Source organism: Ostrinia nubilalis, chromosome 5 (genome assembly GCF_963855985.1).
Source record: "Ostrinia nubilalis chromosome 5, ilOstNubi1.1, whole genome shotgun sequence".
In the NCBI taxonomy this organism is placed as follows: Eukaryota; Metazoa; Arthropoda; class Insecta; order Lepidoptera; family Crambidae; genus Ostrinia; species Ostrinia nubilalis.
Window position 1 is genome coordinate 8048759 of NC_087092.1, and position 17700 is coordinate 8066458.

General features: G+C 35.9%; 3 protein-coding genes across 3 annotated transcripts; 2 read left to right on the forward strand and 1 right to left on the reverse strand.

The window, feature by feature from the left end:
• Positions 1-918: 918 nt before the first annotated feature.
• Positions 919-2228, forward strand: LOC135071761 (MOB kinase activator-like 4). Its single transcript, XM_063965550.1, has 4 exons — positions 919-1099; positions 1186-1349; positions 1435-1644; positions 1784-2228. The coding sequence occupies exons 1-4, from the start codon at positions 1046-1048 to the stop codon at positions 2028-2030; spliced, it is 675 nt and encodes a 224-aa protein (XP_063821620.1). The 5' UTR covers positions 919-1045; the 3' UTR covers positions 2031-2228.
• Positions 2229-2591: 363 nt separating this feature from the next.
• On the reverse strand, positions 2592-3719 carry LOC135071762 (ribonuclease P protein subunit p25-like protein). The gene is made up of 4 exons (XM_063965551.1): positions 3507-3719; positions 3246-3430; positions 2985-3104; positions 2592-2717 (listed from the first exon to the last, which is right to left on the reverse strand). The coding sequence occupies exons 1-4, from the start codon at positions 3600-3602 to the stop codon at positions 2606-2608; spliced, it is 513 nt and encodes a 170-aa protein (XP_063821621.1). The 5' UTR covers positions 3603-3719; the 3' UTR covers positions 2592-2605.
• A 3583-nt stretch (positions 3720-7302) lies between these two features.
• Positions 7303-11169, forward strand: LOC135072244 (integrin beta-6-like). Its single transcript, XM_063966187.1, has 3 exons — positions 7303-7874; positions 8346-8509; positions 10880-11169. Exons 1-3 carry the CDS (start codon positions 7640-7642, stop codon positions 11012-11014), a joined length of 534 nt encoding a protein of 177 aa, XP_063822257.1. The 5' UTR covers positions 7303-7639; the 3' UTR covers positions 11015-11169.
• Positions 11170-17700: the final 6531 nt, after the last annotated feature.

A 17700-nucleotide genomic window follows, 5' to 3' on the forward strand; every position in this document is an offset into this window, starting at 1 on the left:
AACTGATTATCACTTAAGAAGGTTTTATTATTCAGTAGTGCATTGGCTAGACCTGGCTTTTCAAAGTAGACTCCTATTTTGTACTTGTTGAGTGCTTTCAAATACTTAACGCCTTTATTGTACCTTCTCAGAACGTTGGAAAGAGATAATAAATCTCTGGTACCAATGGGCCTCTGGCTATCAGCTGACTCTATGAAGACTACGAATTCAAAAGCTGCAGAGTCCTCTGGGTATAACCTGGTGTAGTCAGTAACATAATACGGAACAAGAACACTTCCCTGACCATCCTCCACCTCGGAATCTGATGAACTGGTATCGCCGTTGCTGCGATCGCCCGGATCCAAATCGGTGACCTCCACTTTTTTCCTTTTTTTGCTACCCCTCCCCATCGTCTTAATAAACTTTCCTAACAACAATAATCTAACAGATTTAGTTATATTAATTTAAAACTTTCGGAAGCGCGCCTTGCCACTTCGAAGTTTCCCGCCACATTCCGTCTTTTCTCCTTTGTGTGATTTTTGTTGCCAAATTTGACACTTGACAGATTTGGCACACCAAAGATGCTGTACACTACAGATAGATAGGTTATTGTACTTCCCTCCCACAAATAGCGGACGATATCGCACAGCGAGAGAGTTGAGGCGATTCACACAAGCAAGCAGTGGGTTTTGACAAAGTGCACATTATAATCGCAAACCAGTCGAATAGTGGTCGAAAGGCCTTTTTTTGTATGGAGTTTTGTCGGATTCGATTATCGATTCGATCTTGCCTAGGGGGCAGATTTGTGTATTTTAAAACCCTTTGTATAATGTAGTGCGCGTAAACCTTTATTATGTTTTCATTCAAGTTTGGGATTTGTGAAGAAATTATACGATCTTTGATTTTGACTTCATAAACAAAATGGTGGATAATTTTGTAATGTCAACTGATGTCAACTTCTCACTGACAGCCAAGAACTAGCAGCAATTTTGGTTTCAATTTATTTATAAAATTGTGAAAGAATTATCGCAATATTCCTTAATTTTATTAAACTTTGTGTATCAGTATGGCTGATGGAGTACAAGTATTACGTCGTAATCGTCCAGGCTCAAAGGCTAAGGTATTTTTAAAGTTTAAACATAAATCTGCAAAAGAAAACTTGATTCTTGTTAGTTTATTCACAACTCGTTAAACATCATTTTTCAGGACTTCTGCCGTTGGCCAGATGAGCCTTTCGAAGAGATGGATAGCACACTTGCTGTCCAGCAATTCATTCAACAAACCATTCGTCGCGACCCCGCTAATCTTGAAGCCATCCTAAAAATGCCCGAAGCTCAGGATGAAGGTGTTTGGAAATACGAACACTTAAGGTTAAATCGAATTAATTCTCTCAAAATATCAATGGCATTATTCCTTCTCTCAATTTGTCATAAACATTATTTCCTATTTTTACAGGCAGTTTTGTATGGAACTGAATGGTTTAGCTGTGCGATTACAAAGCGAGTGTAAACCTGAAACTTGCACTCAGATGACTGCAACAGAACAATGGATTTTCCTGTGTGCTGCTCACAAAACACCCAAGGAATGTCCTGCTATTGATTACACAAGACATACTCTCGATGGTGCTGCTTGCTTATTGAATAGCAACAAATATTTTCCAAGCAGGTTAATATTTTACAAATAACTGATATCTTTATCAAAATTATAATTATTTAAAAAAAAAATGAGTTTGATAAATTAACTATGAAATGGCAATGTGGTCCCATTTTAAGGAAGAAAAGTGATAATTTTTTCTCCATTACAGAGTGAGCATCAAGGAGTCATCAGTAGCCAAGCTGGGCTCTGTCTGCCGAAGAGTCTACAGAATTTTCTCACATGCATACTTCCATCATCGTTCCATATTTGATGCATTTGAGAAAGAAACACATTTATGCAAGAGATTTACTTACTTTGTAACTAAGTACTCTATCATATCAAAAGAAATTTTAATCCTTCCCAAACTTGATGATGAAACACCTATCACCCAACCTGTGGGAGAGTCGGAAGCTTGAGGTTACAAGAAATCTTCTATTAGGAATATCTGCCAACATATTTGTTTGACAAGTGTGTAGCACTTAATGAAAAATATGTATGCATTTTGATTAATAATTTAGTGATCTGTATTCCCATGTCTTTGTAATAATAACTTTAAGCCATTTATTTAAATACTTAACTATTATAGAGTTAATTACACTGTGTATTCAATGAAAGATGTTGTTTGATGTGCTTAGATATTGTGACATTACTCTAGAGTTACCACTCTACCTATTTACCCTTTTAACTGAGCCCCGATTACGGTAACTTTTATAACGTCTACAATCCAGACGCGTTTCTGATTCTGCGATACGATTGGTCAAAACAGCTGACGTACGCTGTTGAACGACCAATCGTATCGCAGAATCGAGAAGCGTGTCTGGATTGTTGACGTTAAAAATTACCGTAATCGGGGCTCTGATTTTCAACTGTTAATTCATATATCTATAGGTTTCCCCATTCAGTGTGTATTTATCCATGTGACATCCTAAATGTATATTTGCAAAGGAGTTGGGGCTATGTCAGTAAAAAGAAAGAAAAAAGATTTACAAATTTATTGAGGTTTCTTGTATTTAAAAGGCTTTTTTGACTTATTTGATGATGAAGGCTTTGAATTGCTGCTAGTGTCTTTTTGCCAAAACTTTTTCTGCTGCAAATTTTGGTACCTGATAAAAAAAAACAATATTTTAGTTACAGTTATATGAAAAATAGTGATTATTACAGGATCAGAGATGGAATTGTGTAAAGCAATCGTAATCATTTGACAGTTCATATCGTACAATAAAGTCAAACAAAGCGTTTGACAGAATAATCGTACGTTATGAACTGTCAAATGATAACGGTTGGTTTACACAATTCCTAAGCAGTAATGAAAAGTCACAAAAACCCAAGTTGATTTCAACTGTAAGCAGATGAAAATGTTTAAATCTTACCCAATTTGATTCACATCGGGAATGGCGTCAACAGACAATAAAATGTGAATAACAGGAATTTGTCTTTTGACTACAATAGTCTCAAGTCCATCCAGTTTTGGCTCCCAATACTCTTCAACTCTGCAAAGATTTATATCAGAATATATTTCTGGTTCATCTGTATTTCTTAAAGTTAATTTTATTTGTGGTTAGAATATTTCATTAAAGGTTACAATAAAAATAAATTAAATCTGAAGTGTTGGAGAATTTGATTCAACTAACTTTTTGTGAGTCAGTTTGGTCACTTGATGTTGTATACTGAACTGTCGTTTTAAGATTTCTGCACATGATATCGCTTTTGGTATAGCGACTCCAGCACCACTCCAAACAACGGCAGTAGTCGCTTTATCTTCTAAAATACCCGTAGCGTGAGATAGTAAATTGGTAATTTTACTTCCTCCTTTTACCTGGAATATTCAAATAAACAATTTAATAACTTTACATCAATGTTTATTTTTATAGAAGTCCGTTTTAGTTACGTACTTGCATCCATAGAAAATTTACAGGTAAATCTTTTAATGGTATACTATCACGTTGCAATTCTTCTTCAACATTTTTTCCCTTGAAATAGTTTTCCATTTCACCTCTAAATACGGGTTAATTGTATGCTAAATCTTAGATTTTTAATGAAAATGCGGTCGTATGGCCGGGTTGCCTAACACAGCTGATGTTGACGTATGACACTGACAGATAACATGTCACTAACAAACAGCACGTTCCGAAATGTTGTATGTAATTTCAGTGTACCTATTACATTTTTTATCTAAAATCTAATAAAAAATTCTGATGGTGTTCTAAAATCCATTTACATTTACACAAGGTATTATTTTTTGATACTTATTTAAATTTTAATACAAAGGTTGATCATACTAGAGAGAGAGGTTCAATAGAACCACATTATTTTTTTAATTTACCTATCTCATAAAAAGAAACCTCAAAATACCACAAAAGAAACAAACAGCCCTAGATTTTTTAGAACTACAGCGTTCAAGAAAACAAACACCCAAACTCTTCAGAGGGCTACATCAAATCAATCAAATGTCGTCACTGTAGGGATGTTACGGATATCCGTAACCGAAACTATCGGATATCCGAAATAAAAAAATATCCGTAATACCTATAAATATTTGTTACTTGTCTGGTATTCCCTGGCACCATCTAATACACACCCCCCCCCCCCTGTCTTACCTTTATCTTAGGTGTAAAGTGTGTGGGTCGCGCTCGCGCAGCATCTTGCTATTTGAATTAAACATTTTTAAAATTCTAATATCCGTAACCGAAATTATCCGAAACTTTCGGATAATCCGAAATTATATTCTAATATCCGTAACCGTATCCATAATCGAAACTTCATATCCTTAACATCCCTCACTAGTGACACGGTAATACCACAGAATAATATGGTAATACTATCTATAAAAAAATCGGCCAAGTGCGAGTCGAACTCGCGCACCTAGTGTTCCGTATTTTGATTTAGTTACAGCATAAAGAAAGGTACTATAGACCTGAATATTTAATATGAATTTCAATTTAATACATCTCGTTCATGAGGAAAGTTGTAGTAACTTTTAAAAAAAATTAAATAATTTAAAAAAATCTACTTTACTACATCTCGTTCAAACCAATTTTCGTTGGTAGTTTTCATGGTAATGTACATCAGTGTAGTTACTCGCGTTCGCACTTTCAGCCACCCTAAAAGCTGTCTGGCAAGGCGAAGGAACCATCAGAAGTGTCTGGCTGATGAGGAAACTTCATCAAATGATAGTTCAAATACATATTTTATATAAATATCAGCTTTATAGTATGACGTACTCGTAAGTAGGACTACATTTTCATGAACTTTAGGGCGTCTGGCTAAGGGCTGCCACGGTGCCACCATGGTAGGTGTCTGTCAATGAATGACGTCATTTCTAATAACATTTAGAAGGAAATATCAAAAATCCGCCTTTATACTTTGCCGTAATTAAGTTGGTATTTTACTCACCTTCGGCACGGTAATACTATCTACAGTATTGTAACTTCATATAAACGGACGAAACGTGAGCTTTCCTTCGAAATTTAAATCTCGGTATGCGCTCGACATGCAAAAGTCGGGGGTGTCGCGAATGTGCCACAGTAATAAACTGACGATGTGTTGTTTTGTAAACAGTAAGTGTTGTTTTTATAAAAAATAATTACAAGTACCTATTTATACAGGGTGTTAGATAAATGGGCTTATAAGCCGACACTAGCCCTTATTAACATTATATTGTAAATGGTATGGTGTAGTCAGTGATATCATATTTTTTTAAATTTTCTCTCAGATCAGAATCAGATTTGCATGAAAGTTAAAATTATTAAAATGCTGATATAAAATTTCTGACTTCACCATACCATTTATTATATATGCACACGTTAACATGGGCTAGTGTCTGCTTATAAACCCATTTACCCAACACTCTGTATAATAAATCAAGCATTTTGTACGCCTCGGTCGAGGAGCATACATTTTACGGTCGCAAATTTATAACATTTGTTACTAAATCTTAACACAAATATTTTTTTAGTTAAATCTACTAATGACAAGACAACATGCATTTTTATCCTATTTCATTCACAAAGTATTTTGTTTGTCAAAATAAAAAATAAAATTACAATCACAAAATACACTCACAAAACTATGTAGATAGAAATTCTAAGTAGGCAGATGTAGTGAAAATAGGGTCCGTAGGTGGGCAGCCCTATCGCATGTTGTCATAGGGTGACGTACCGCTCGGCTGTTGACATTTATTTCAAAAATATGGCCGAGTTGGAATACTGTATAGATAGTATAGATGACCCACGCTGAACTGTCCCACCAAACTCAATGACAGGGGGGCGCTACCATCGTTCAACTATATGATTTCCAACATGGCAAAAATCGGAACCAGCGATCCGGTATTGACGGTGGCGCCCCACTGTCAATGTCATGCATAGGACAGTTCAGTATTTTGGAACTACGTGCCTTCGGTAATGTCTGCCAAAGCCACCGTGTGACCCAAACTTCATGTTTGGCTATGGTTCTTATCTATGTTGGGAGCATGCGCTGACAAACTTTCAGCCTTTATAAAATAACGTAGGTCTGGCGTTCACTAGCTCTTAGTCTATTTAAAGATACTAAACGCCTAGATTAAATTTTATCGCAATTTTAATTTTATAAATATCTTTACAAATCGCTCTCAAAAAACACGACAGACTATAAGACCACTGACGTGTTTTTTTGCTCGCTAAAATTTAACCAGCGTTTTGGAATGTAGGGTAATCGCCGCTGTTACAATCCATCTGACTACCTACTCGCCTGTCCGTATATTATATTTCTTGATTACGTTCATTAGTAGGTACTAGCCAAATGAGGTATTATTAGGATTATTAGAGTACCTACCTAAGTATAAACTCTATTCTTGTAACTCCACATAAAGAAGTTTGCTGGAGTGAGATCTGGGCTTCCTGGTGGCCAGATGTGACCACTGCGTGAAATTAATTTTTGTGGGTTTATGTCTCTTACCACCTACTTAGATTGCTCTCATTTTAAGTGTGACACGTAGCTACATCTTGCTGGAACTAAGTGCTCCTGCCTCGAGATTCTTGCAGCTTTGGAATCAAAACAAGTTTTCAACACGCCAACTCTCAAATTAATAATCATTATTTCAATCCAATCATCAATTAAGCAGGGGTTCCTGATCCTTATCATCATGAAGCCCCAAGCTCACTCCAGCATTTCTTTTTGAGGGATTACTTCATGAGCAGAGTATAGCCTGTACTCTATTAATCCAAAAACTCTGCAGCATGCAACTCTATCTCTCTCTATCTCTCTCTATATCTCTCTGCAACTCTATGGGCGACGGTAATCACTTACCATCAGGTGATCCGTCTGCTCGTTTGCCTCCTATCACATAAAAAAAAAAAAAAAAAAAAAAAAAGCATTCATCCAACTAGAATCCATTTCGAGGATTTTAACGAAAGTTTTCCAAAATATTGTTTCTAGATTGGTCAAATGTTGTAAAGGTCAAGGAAATCATTTGGACAATATCATTTTTAAAGAGTAAATTTTAAAATAAATTCAATTTAATTTCCTTTAAATTGCAATAATTAAAGTTTTACATAATTATACATATTACTTAAGTAGTTTTGGTTTCCTTGAATTTTCAAGAGTGCATTTCTTTCTGGGCCATCCTGTATTTCATCCTGGGATACCCTTGTAAGACTATTTAGACGCGTGAAATGTATTCTGGTTAATAAGTACCTAATGCGAAATTCATTGATCCTTAGTCTGAAGAAGAAGTAGTATCTTTTTCACGGTCTATTTACATTGAAACAAACAATCTTAAACTTACTTTTTGGCTAAAACAACGATAGTAACTGGACGACTTCATTATTTTGCCAAGTACAAAGACGACGCTTATAAAATGCGCAATCATTATTACAGATCCTAATTCATTAGAAGTTGCTTATTATTAGCAGAGTTAATTGACATACTTAACTTGCGCAATTTATACGCCCAAAGGTTATCTGGTACTCGATACAGTAACGAAAATACTCGAGTAATACACAGTCATTAACAAGTGCTACTACACACGCGAATAAAGTATCACAACAAAATGAATACTATTTTGGCAGTGTTCATCGCTTGTGTTTTACCTTCAGTATTTACTGTTACTCGTAAATTCACTATAGACGAGAATTGGGTGTGCAACGTGAAACGGTCGTGCTTAGAGTGCCTAAGACTGAGTCAGTGTTCTTGGTGCCAAGCGGAAAATAGATGCTTTTCAAGGAAATTGCCTACTTTTGAAGATTTTTGTAGAGATAATTCAACAGAATATCAAAATTATAGATGTAAGTGAATTTACATATGTACTATAATTTTTGTAACTTCAAGTAGTTGTTGCCCGCGTATATTTGATTCGTCATTTAAACCACCCATCTATACCTACTCGTAGATATGCAGTACTGTGATCATAAATAATACAATCAAAAGTATTCTGAAATTACGCATAAATTATTTAATATGATTTTTTACATCCTTTACATGATAATGATGAGTTCGTCTATCTATCTCTAACGTAACAAACTGATTAGCTAATTGTTTGTATTAGAGACGAGACGTAGTGATAACGAAACTGAGTACCTACCTATGTAGGACTTAGGTCAAGTAAGAGTAAGTTTGTTAGTTTGAGACTAGATGCAGTGTAAAAATTATGTCCAAGGACATTTTATTTTATTGCTCAAAACTCTACCACTATAAGTAAATATAAAATGAATTAATAGAAAAAACTGTGTATTTGATACTTTTACTACTTATTCCAGTAAGTTTTATGGACAACGCGAAGTGTTCATGTGCCGGAGGCCACTTGGAAGAGAACTGCTACCCTCCGGGAGTGACGGAGGGCCCGAAATGCACTGGTCGAGGTGCATGCATCTGCGGCCGCTGCGCTTGCAACCCTATGCCTGACCCGGAACACCCTACGAAGGTATCATCAGCACATCAACATCTAGAAGTCCACTGCTGGACATAAACTTCCCCCATATTATAGCATGCGGTTCCTAGTCTATCACATGGGCGTAAGTATTAACCGCTGCAACAATGGAGAATATGGCTGTGTCCCTTCTCTCTTCTGTGAATGGTAAATGGGAACTAGAGGAAGTTTTAGACATCTGGCGAGAGGCGGCGTTTGGCCGTCACTCGTCAGCCCTGCTTGGCTCTACGACAGACAGAAGATATCAGTTAACCTATAGCCATTAGGGTGGTCCTTATTTTTCGACTTTTGAATTATCCCCGGGGCACTTTCTCATTCGATTATATACCTCTAAATATGAAATTAGCTTTTTTTGTTTTTTTTTTTGGTTAAGATTTGGGTCATTCCATAAAAATCTGTATATTTTCGACGTCATTTTGTCCGTAACTTTTTTAAGATGCTTTTGAATACTTTATTAGTGTAAATTATAGTTTATTAATTAATTATGTTATGTCTAAAAGGGCCAGTCATTTTATGCTTTATTTTAGGAGAAATTATAATTTTCAATTTTTTCATACTACATTACCCCTATATGACTTTTAATAAAGTATAAAACTTATAACCTTAACATTTATAGATAAGTTAATATACATAATGTAGTTGTTTTGTTATTATCACTATATAAAAAACATCATTCCCTAACTAGTAATTTAGTCCCAAGTGCCGTTTAAAGCTAGGGCCTGACGCTCTAGGGACTGACGATTTGGAGTAAAACTTAACACAAATGCAGATTAACTTTCTATTATAAGATGCTTAATACGATGTGCCGAAAATAGCCAAAAAACCACACGTAAATACTAATTAAATTATATACAATTTCTTATTGTGATCAATAAAGCTACTCAACTAGGGACTGACGAAGTGACTGGATTAACACATGTTTCCGCAAAAACTGGCACGTTTGCACTAATTCAAAAAACGGCTACCGCAAAGCCAGTATGGTCTGAAGATAACTTCGTATCGTACTTTAAACTCAACTAAATGGCATTCACTCTAAATACATAATAAAGCTTCAAGATGTTTTAAAAATAGTTTCAAAAAATATAAATGGGTGATGAATAAAGCACATTGCGAGCTGTTATTTAACAATTTTGGAATTAAATATTAACAAATATTTCATGTGAAATGTGGCGCGGACTAAGGCCCAGTTTTTTGATTCGTAGTTAAAATAACCAATAGTCAAATTTGACAGATGTCAAGTGACAAGTGGTTAAATATCAGAAAAAAATGTTTTTCGAACAATGGTTAGCTTGACTTTTAGTACATTTTTTAACTATTAGTTAACATTTTGTTAATATTTAGCCATTAGTAGCAAAATTTAACAATTTGTTATTTTAACTATGAATCAAAAAACTGGGCCTAAGAGTTGACATATTTTTGTGGAATGACCCATTTAGAGGTCGCTACCAGCTGTCAAAATATTTACAAAAGCTTTGAAGATCTTAAATCATGGTTTCATAAATGTTTTATTTAAGTGTTTATATCACATTTTAGGTGCAAATGAACATCGCATAGATAAAATAGACAGTCGCTTCTTGTCCCCTTCTCCCCTCAACCCCTCTTCTGTACCGACCATGGTACCGACGCGTCGAGATACTAACAAGTAAACTCTTATATCTTAAAAATAATTGATTCAAATAATGTACATTGTACATAATATCTTAGTTCATAGCAACAACAATAATTTTGTAATATTTTTATTTGGCTTTGGCTAAAAATAAATGAATCTAACAAATACAGATTTTGTGTTTTTACTTAAAATTCAAACCTTGGTAGCGACCCCTAAATGACTTTTAAAAATTAAAAAAAAAATAATGAAAGACTTTCATATGGTATATATTCAAATTACGTGGTGCCCCGCAAAATATAAGAAAAAATTTTTTTTTCGTAGGAATAAGGACCACCCTAATAGCCATGCCCATAGCTATAGGCGCTATCTTACTGTAGTTTAGAAAGGCTAATAATGTGAAGTAAATTAATAAAAAAACACTTCAAAGAAGTGTGTGTAAGTGCACGGCTGTATCTCCAGGTCACCTAGATACATTCCATAACAGCTGTAATAGACATTTAGGTAGGTACATACATTTACCAATTTTGGTGATAAATAGGCATTTTGTATTAGTTTTTATATAACGCCTGAACAAAAACAAAGGGTAATACATATTTTGGTGTTATACATAGATTTCGAATATAAAAAACATATAATTTAACTAATTAAGACATGACAAAAAGTTGAGTTATGTCTCGTTTCTGTCGGGTCTGGGTTTTTTTTGTATGGGGCGTGACCGTTCTTCTTTGAACAAGCAACCTGTTTTTTTTTTTCAGATGGTGATGGGTGAATTTTGTGAATTCGATAACTTCTCCTGCGAAGGGCCGCGATGCAACGAGGGACCGTTTTTACACAATGATATAAAAAATTTGAATAATGAAACGGTTGAGGAAAACGCCGAAGAATATTAATACAATTTATTTAGGTGTAGGTTTTTTTATGTAGGTTTGTGCGGATTTTTTTTTGTTTCAGAAACACACTACATATTTAAATAGTCATAATACTTATCATAAAATATTATAAATAGAATAGATGGAATAAATAATGTTTTTAATTTGCAAAGTCATAGGCAGGCTTATTGTTCTCAGAATATTGCGTACTATTTTATATTTGTAGATTGTAGAAAATATATCAGCAAGATAAATAAGTAGGTACCTACCACAAACTTAAATCAAAATCAGCAAAATAACGATTTTCTCCAAAATTTCTCTCAATGTCAAGTAAAACGCTATCAAAAGCAGTGCTCTTAAAAATATTCATTTCAAATTAAAAGTTAAGCAAAAGTTCATTGAGCGGCGAACGAAGTGTGAAAGTTCAGTTGGTACCCAGTTGGGCGGGCGGCGATTCACAGGGCGCGCCGGAGCGAGCGCGCTCAATTAACGAATTGATATGAGCGCGCCTGTCGCGGATGGCTCATCGCTCTCGAGTGCCTGCCCGTTATGGTTACGCGAAATTAGATTTCAACGAGTCCATTTTCTTCCCACCACCGACGGCACCTTTTATATCCACGAGATCTATCGAGAGCGTCTTCAGAACGTCTGCGCGCGTTGCTTGAATGAAAAAACCGGTTCATTATTTTTTGTTTTTGTCATAGTGCGAGATATCGTGCAGAACCACTGTAGAGTGGACTTAATTAAATTAATTGAATCCTTTTATTGCAGAAAACAACGATCTTGGGAATTCTAAAGAAAAATTATGACTTCAAATGTGAGGTATTTGAGCAAGTATTAATGCTATTTCCATAATATGCTCCGTGTTCGTTGATAACAACTTTTCTGTAATAACTGAATTTGCGCTCAATAATTGTGGCGAAATGCTATGCCGGGAGAAGCTCGCAGCCCCAATTCAATTTCAGAAGGAGCCTAAATTGTTTTAGTGTCGATCAACAGCCGGTTCCCGCAACGAGCGAGCCTACGAAGTCTTGTGCTGTCCTCATTAAAAGTACAATATTTTAAATATCGTCTATTTTGGAGAGACTACTACTACGCATATGCTAGCTAAGTAGGATATACAGGGTGTTAGGTAAATAGGTATATAAGCCGACACTAACCCATGTTAACATGGTCATATAAATGGTATGGTGAAGTCAGAAAATTGATATCTTCATTTTAATTATTTTAATTTTCATACAAATCGGATTTTATAAAAAAAAATTGTATGAAAATTAAAAAAATTAAAATGATGAAATCAAATTTCTAACTTCACCATACCATTTATATGACCATGTTAACATGGGCTAGTGTCGGCTCATATACCCATTTACTTACCTAACTTCCTGTATAGGCACGAGTCTCATTCAATTAGTTATAGTGATCACTCTAAAACCTTTTAATACAAAGGTTAAGTTACAGTCATCAACATCTACTTTCTAACTATCGCAGTTTTTAGTTTCAACTAAAAGTCTACTTTAGACTGTCGTTAATTTACTTCTATTGATTTGGGTTTCGATAAACTTGAATAGAAATGAACCAACCCAAAAGTAGTAGTAGCTAGCGTAATTATTTTTACTTATACTTTAATATAAACAGGTACAAGACTTGAAGACATTAAAATCATCAATTAGAGTACATTCAATTTTAAATACACATTATTCCAGTATTTCAGAGCACGTTAAGGGAAAATTAACTTGTCGGGAATAACGCCTTACAGACAAAATTACTATTGAATAATTCGCGTTAAAACGTGACCTGCTTTACAAGAATGGAATATACGATGTGAATGGCGTGTACTAGGTATAGCTACTGCATAATAGGGGAGGAGATCACACATAATAATATGGCATCGGTATGCGGGGTGGGGAAGAATGCGCGTGCCTCGGCGGCGACTTCCCGGCGAGCCGCGTGCCTGCTTCTATGGCCCACGTCGTAAATGCGACTGAATCCTTCTAGTTCAGACCTATCGCAATTCAGAAATAAGTATGCTCGAAATGTTGGATATCTGGAAAATATTTTAAAATTTCGGACACGTGCTACCTTAAATTCTGCATTGGAAAGTTCAATTTTATTGATAGAAAATCGCGCAAGAATGCTTCATGGGGATAGATGGATCTGAATTCACTAAGAATGTGAATGTGGCTTAGAACATTTGAAACATTTATGAATATAGTTAATAAATATTGATCTTCACACTATCGATCGTGGGCGTCCCGTAGTTTTTTATCCATAACTATATTTATAAGCGCGATTCAGACGGTCTTTTCCGGAAACTCGACGAAATGTGTTGATTTTTAGGGTTCCGTAGCCAAATGGCAAAAAACGGAACCCTTATTTAAAATTAATTTATTGGACATTTTTCACTATGTTTCTAGTCCCAAACCATATGTGCGTAATTAATATAAAATAAATGTTTGTACCTATTTTCGATATCAGTGATCTACATCAAATAATGAGACAGAGATTATATCAAATTAGGGAATAATTTAATAAGCGTTTGAACATCCAATTTGAAAACCATTATTAATTTGAGAGTCTGCCAAAATTTTCAGTGAAGGCCCGTGGCCGGCAGATGAATTTTGTATGAGATAGATACTACTCAGAACAATGACGGACCTTCAAGTTCTGCAGATAGGAATGTGATACACAGCCCGGTTTTTAGTTATTTATATTAGTCGTGTTTCTAATTTTTATATGAATTTTATATGAAAGCTATTAGAGGTAGGTATTTGTCACTGCTCCCAGTTTTGTGGTAAGAAGATGTCCCAAGTCTCGATTTGAGTACGTTTTTCTGTAACATGGCAATAGTTTTTTTTAAATATTTTATAGAAAAGATTTTTAAAAGTGAAAATCTACCTAGCTACCTATTTATTTACACCGTGTTACGTAGGTACTTGAAATGCATAAAGATAGAGCAGGTACTTAGTCGTTTAGTTTGCATAATCATTTCAGTTGCTATCTTTAGCTTGGTACTACAAGTCAGCATTAATGGCTTAACTCTGTAGGAAGTGGGAAGACGAGTGTTTCTCTCAATGTAAGGCGCAAACGAAAGGAGTATTTTGGAGGGTAGAAACTGAGCAGCTGACGATTTGAGGGTTGAATATTCATGTGGCCGCACTCGCCGACACTCGAGCGACAAGCGCCTTTTCACCCAATCTTAAACTGTTCAAAAATTCGCCTGCTTATGTTTCAGGTGGTCGAATTCACAGAATAACTTTTTTACGGAGTTATTTTTAGACTAAATGTTTAGTATTGTGTTAGAACGGTTCCCGCAAATGTACACCTGCTTGTTGAATTACCTACCAATATAAAATTTGTTAATTTCTCAAAATGTAAGGTTTTTAATGAGAAATAAATGTTATTTAAACCTAAACCTAGTTAAACGGTTACTAAGTGCCATGAATGTGTTTTTAATATAGTTAATTATAGGTAAACGTTAAAATTATTATTAGTCACGTTCCACGTGACTAATATTTAAAAAAAAAACCTAACCGATTAGGTATAAAAATTAAATCTGATCAGTTACAGCAGGTTTGCAACGCAGGCAGCAATTAAAATCAATAGAAACCATGAAATAAAATAATCTGAGACAATGATAAAGCTTGGACTCCAAATAAAACTGACTGGAAATCGCGGAAGTGTTCTGCATATTAATAAGGAGTTTTATTACGATTTTTACATAATAAATCAGCACGTTATTAGAATGAAGAAAGACATTGAGGTTGGTCATATGGTCCGTCTGCCTAGGAATACTTGCGTTGGCGTTCAGCTGACATAATGAAGAGGCCTGAGTGTGGGGGCGGCGCCGCGGCCGGCCGCGGGCCCCATGCGAGGAGCGGGCTGCGGGTAGATAGAAAATATTAGGATTATATTAAGATAAGATATATATAATAATAAGTCCGTCCATTAATTTCTGCCAAAATTTCCTATACATTAGCACGTCAGCTCAATAAAGGAACCCGCAAACACAAGCCTTTTTAATTAAAATGCTTTCAATCCATTTTTCATGGTACTTGTGAGAAAATAACACTAGTTTACAAAAAAAAAGTTTTTCTTTTACCCAAAGATAATTCACATTGGATGTGTTTTCTACCAGTCCCCTTATTACAAAAATATATGTCTCATATTTTTATCACGTCAAGTTTTTGAGATATCCACATTAACCTAAAGGTAGCATTCGGATCAAGACGACCGCGACGCGAGACCGCGACTCGAGACCGCGACCGGCGACCGCGACCCACTGCTTTATATGAATTAATAGGAAGTGCTGACGGATGCAAGCGACCGAGTCGCGCGACGTGTGGGCGTGGCCTGCCGGCTACTTGCGTCGCGCGACTCGGTCGCTCACAAGGCAGTGCCGTGGCGCGACAGATGCAAAATGGCCGTGTTTTCTTCGCACGAAGACGAAATTTTAATAGAATTAGTAAGTAAAAACGCACCTGTATTCGATACGAGACTTCAAGCTTATAAAGATAATACTGTGAGAGACAATATTTGGGAAAAAATTGGAAAAGCATTAAATAAAACAAGTAAGTTCAAATGATACATATTTTTATTAGAAAAGGTACTTATTTTTATTGTTTACAGATGGATGGAATACAACCGTTTAGTTTAGTAACTGCAAGCATACTGAGTTTCGTATGGGTCGCACGACTCGTGTCGCGAAGATTAGTAAGTAGCTGTCGCCCTGCGACCTGCGACCGGTCGCCGGTCGCGGTCTCGAGTCGCGGTCTCGCGTCGCGGTCGTCTTGATCCGAATGCTATCTTAAGTAAGCTGTCTTGTTAGCCGTGTCGGAGTTTCTACTTTATTTTAATTGCGTTTAAGTATTATTTTAACATTTTCACTTGTTTTAAAATATCACTAAGGCAGTGTAAATTAAGCCCAAATAACTTTTGCTGAGTTTGTGGTCAAATTATATTGTCAAAAAAGAAAAGACCAATCACTAAGGCCGTAAAACGGGCCTATTTCTATTACTTTCAAATCTCGGTAACAAACCTGATAAAAAATGTGTTCCTGGTGTAGTGTGCGAAAATTTGAGAAGTATATTATTGCACTAGGCTGCAGGAAAAAGAAAACATATACGATTCGGCACCCCAACGTCATGGAGAGAACCAACAAATCAAACTAATGACTGTTACTTCTGCCTCACTAAAACTACAGGTTTTAACAACAAAAACCAAGAACATACAATATCCTGATGTTGCATCAGTCACAAAACCTGTGCTACAATCTGAAGGAGTTCTTTATCTGTCATTACCCAGCAATTCCAGTAAGGGAAAGATGCTTGGTATGAAATTAAAGCAGTAGTGAAAAGTTTCCTGGGAAACTATTTTATCTGAGAATTATGCAGAAATGATTTCCAAATTATTGAGGAATTACCAAAGAATGGGTGTGAATAAGTCGTTAAAAATTCATTTTTTACATTATCACCTAGATTTTTTTCTTGTGCACCTGGGAAGCGTGAGTGTTGAGCATGGCGAAAGTTTTCACCAGGATTTGAAGGTTTTTGAGGAAAGATATCAAGGAATTTGGGATAAAAATATGTTAGCAGATTGCTGCTGGTCTATAATAAGGGAAACTGATACTAATCAGTACAAAAGAAGGAGTAACACGACTCATTTTTGATTGTTTTTAGAGATACATTTATAAAAATGATAAAAATTGATATAATCAATATTTACAAAATTTGACGTCCTAAATTTTTTCTAAGTTCAGTTTTTACGTAAGGGTTAATAACTCTACCGATACATATCAGTTTCATCTCTGGGTAAAAAACCTTGTAAACTAGTGTAATTTAAAGGACGGCTGGTTTTGCTACGACGCCTACGACTACGACCCATCTACAACTGCTACGATGAGCGTCCAGCTTGTTGACGCTCGCTACGAAGAATGCCGTAGCACGTACTCGTAGCACCACGTTAACCGTAACGCTACGAGATACGACCAGTTAAATAAATCGGAAAAATATTTATTTTTAGAGGGTGATTAATTAATTCATGTCACGATACATTATCACATCGGCTCAAGGAAACCAAACACAATCCTTTTTAAACGAAGCCAATTTTTCAGTTCACTTCTGACATTGCTGCGAAAAGAATTTAATTACAGGGCGGCTGGTTCTGCTACGACGCCCACGACCCATCTACAACTGCTACGATAATCACCCAGCTTGTTGACGCTTGCTACGAAGCTTGCCGTAGCACAAGACGTAGCACGTAGCATGCTAACCGGAAAGCTACGAGCTACGACCAGTCAAATAAATCAAAGAAATATTTTAGAGGATTATTAATTAATTCATGTCATGATACATTATTCACAACAGCTCAACAGCTCAATAAAGGAAACAATAATCAATTTCAGTTTACTATTTGATGGTGCTTGGTGCGATTAGAAATGTAAAGGGGCCGGGCAGCTGGTTTTGCTACGACGCCTACGACCCGTCTACTACTGCTACGATACCCTTCTAACTTGTAGTAGACGCTTGCTACGAAGCTTGCCGTAGCACAAGACGCGGCACGTAGCATGCTAACCGTAAAGCTACGAGCTACGACCAGTGTAATAGTTCTCAATAAAACAAACCAAACACAATCCTTTATAAACGAACCCAATTTCAGCTTACTATGTATGCGGCCGCGCTGATTTTGCTACCTCACATACACCTACG

Coding starts and splice junctions, on each gene's coding strand:
- LOC135071761 (XM_063965550.1), top strand. CDS start 1,046: ATGGCTGATGGAGTACAAGTATTACGTCGTAATCGTCCAGGCTCAAAG. Junction 1,350..1,434: donor TGGAAATACGAACACTTAAG/GTTAAATCGAAT, acceptor CTATTTTTACAG/GCAGTTTTGTATGGAACTGA. Junction 1,645..1,783: donor AACAAATATTTTCCAAGCAG/GTTAATATTTTA, acceptor TCTCCATTACAG/AGTGAGCATCAAGGAGTCAT.
- LOC135071762 (XM_063965551.1), bottom strand. CDS start 3,602: ATGGAAAACTATTTCAAGGGAAAAAATGTTGAAGAAGAATTGCAACGT. Junction 3,431..3,506: donor TAAATTTTCTATGGATGCAA/GTACGTAACTAA, acceptor TGAATATTCCAG/GTAAAAGGAGGAAGTAAAAT. Junction 2,718..2,984: donor CCCGATGTGAATCAAATTGG/GTAAGATTTAAA, acceptor TTTTTTTATCAG/GTACCAAAATTTGCAGCAGA.
- LOC135072244 (XM_063966187.1), top strand. CDS start 7,640: ATGAATACTATTTTGGCAGTGTTCATCGCTTGTGTTTTACCTTCAGTA. Junction 7,875..8,345: donor AGAATATCAAAATTATAGAT/GTAAGTGAATTT, acceptor TACTTATTCCAG/TAAGTTTTATGGACAACGCG. Junction 8,510..10,879: donor ACCCGGAACACCCTACGAAG/GTATCATCAGCA, acceptor TTTTTTTTTCAG/ATGGTGATGGGTGAATTTTG.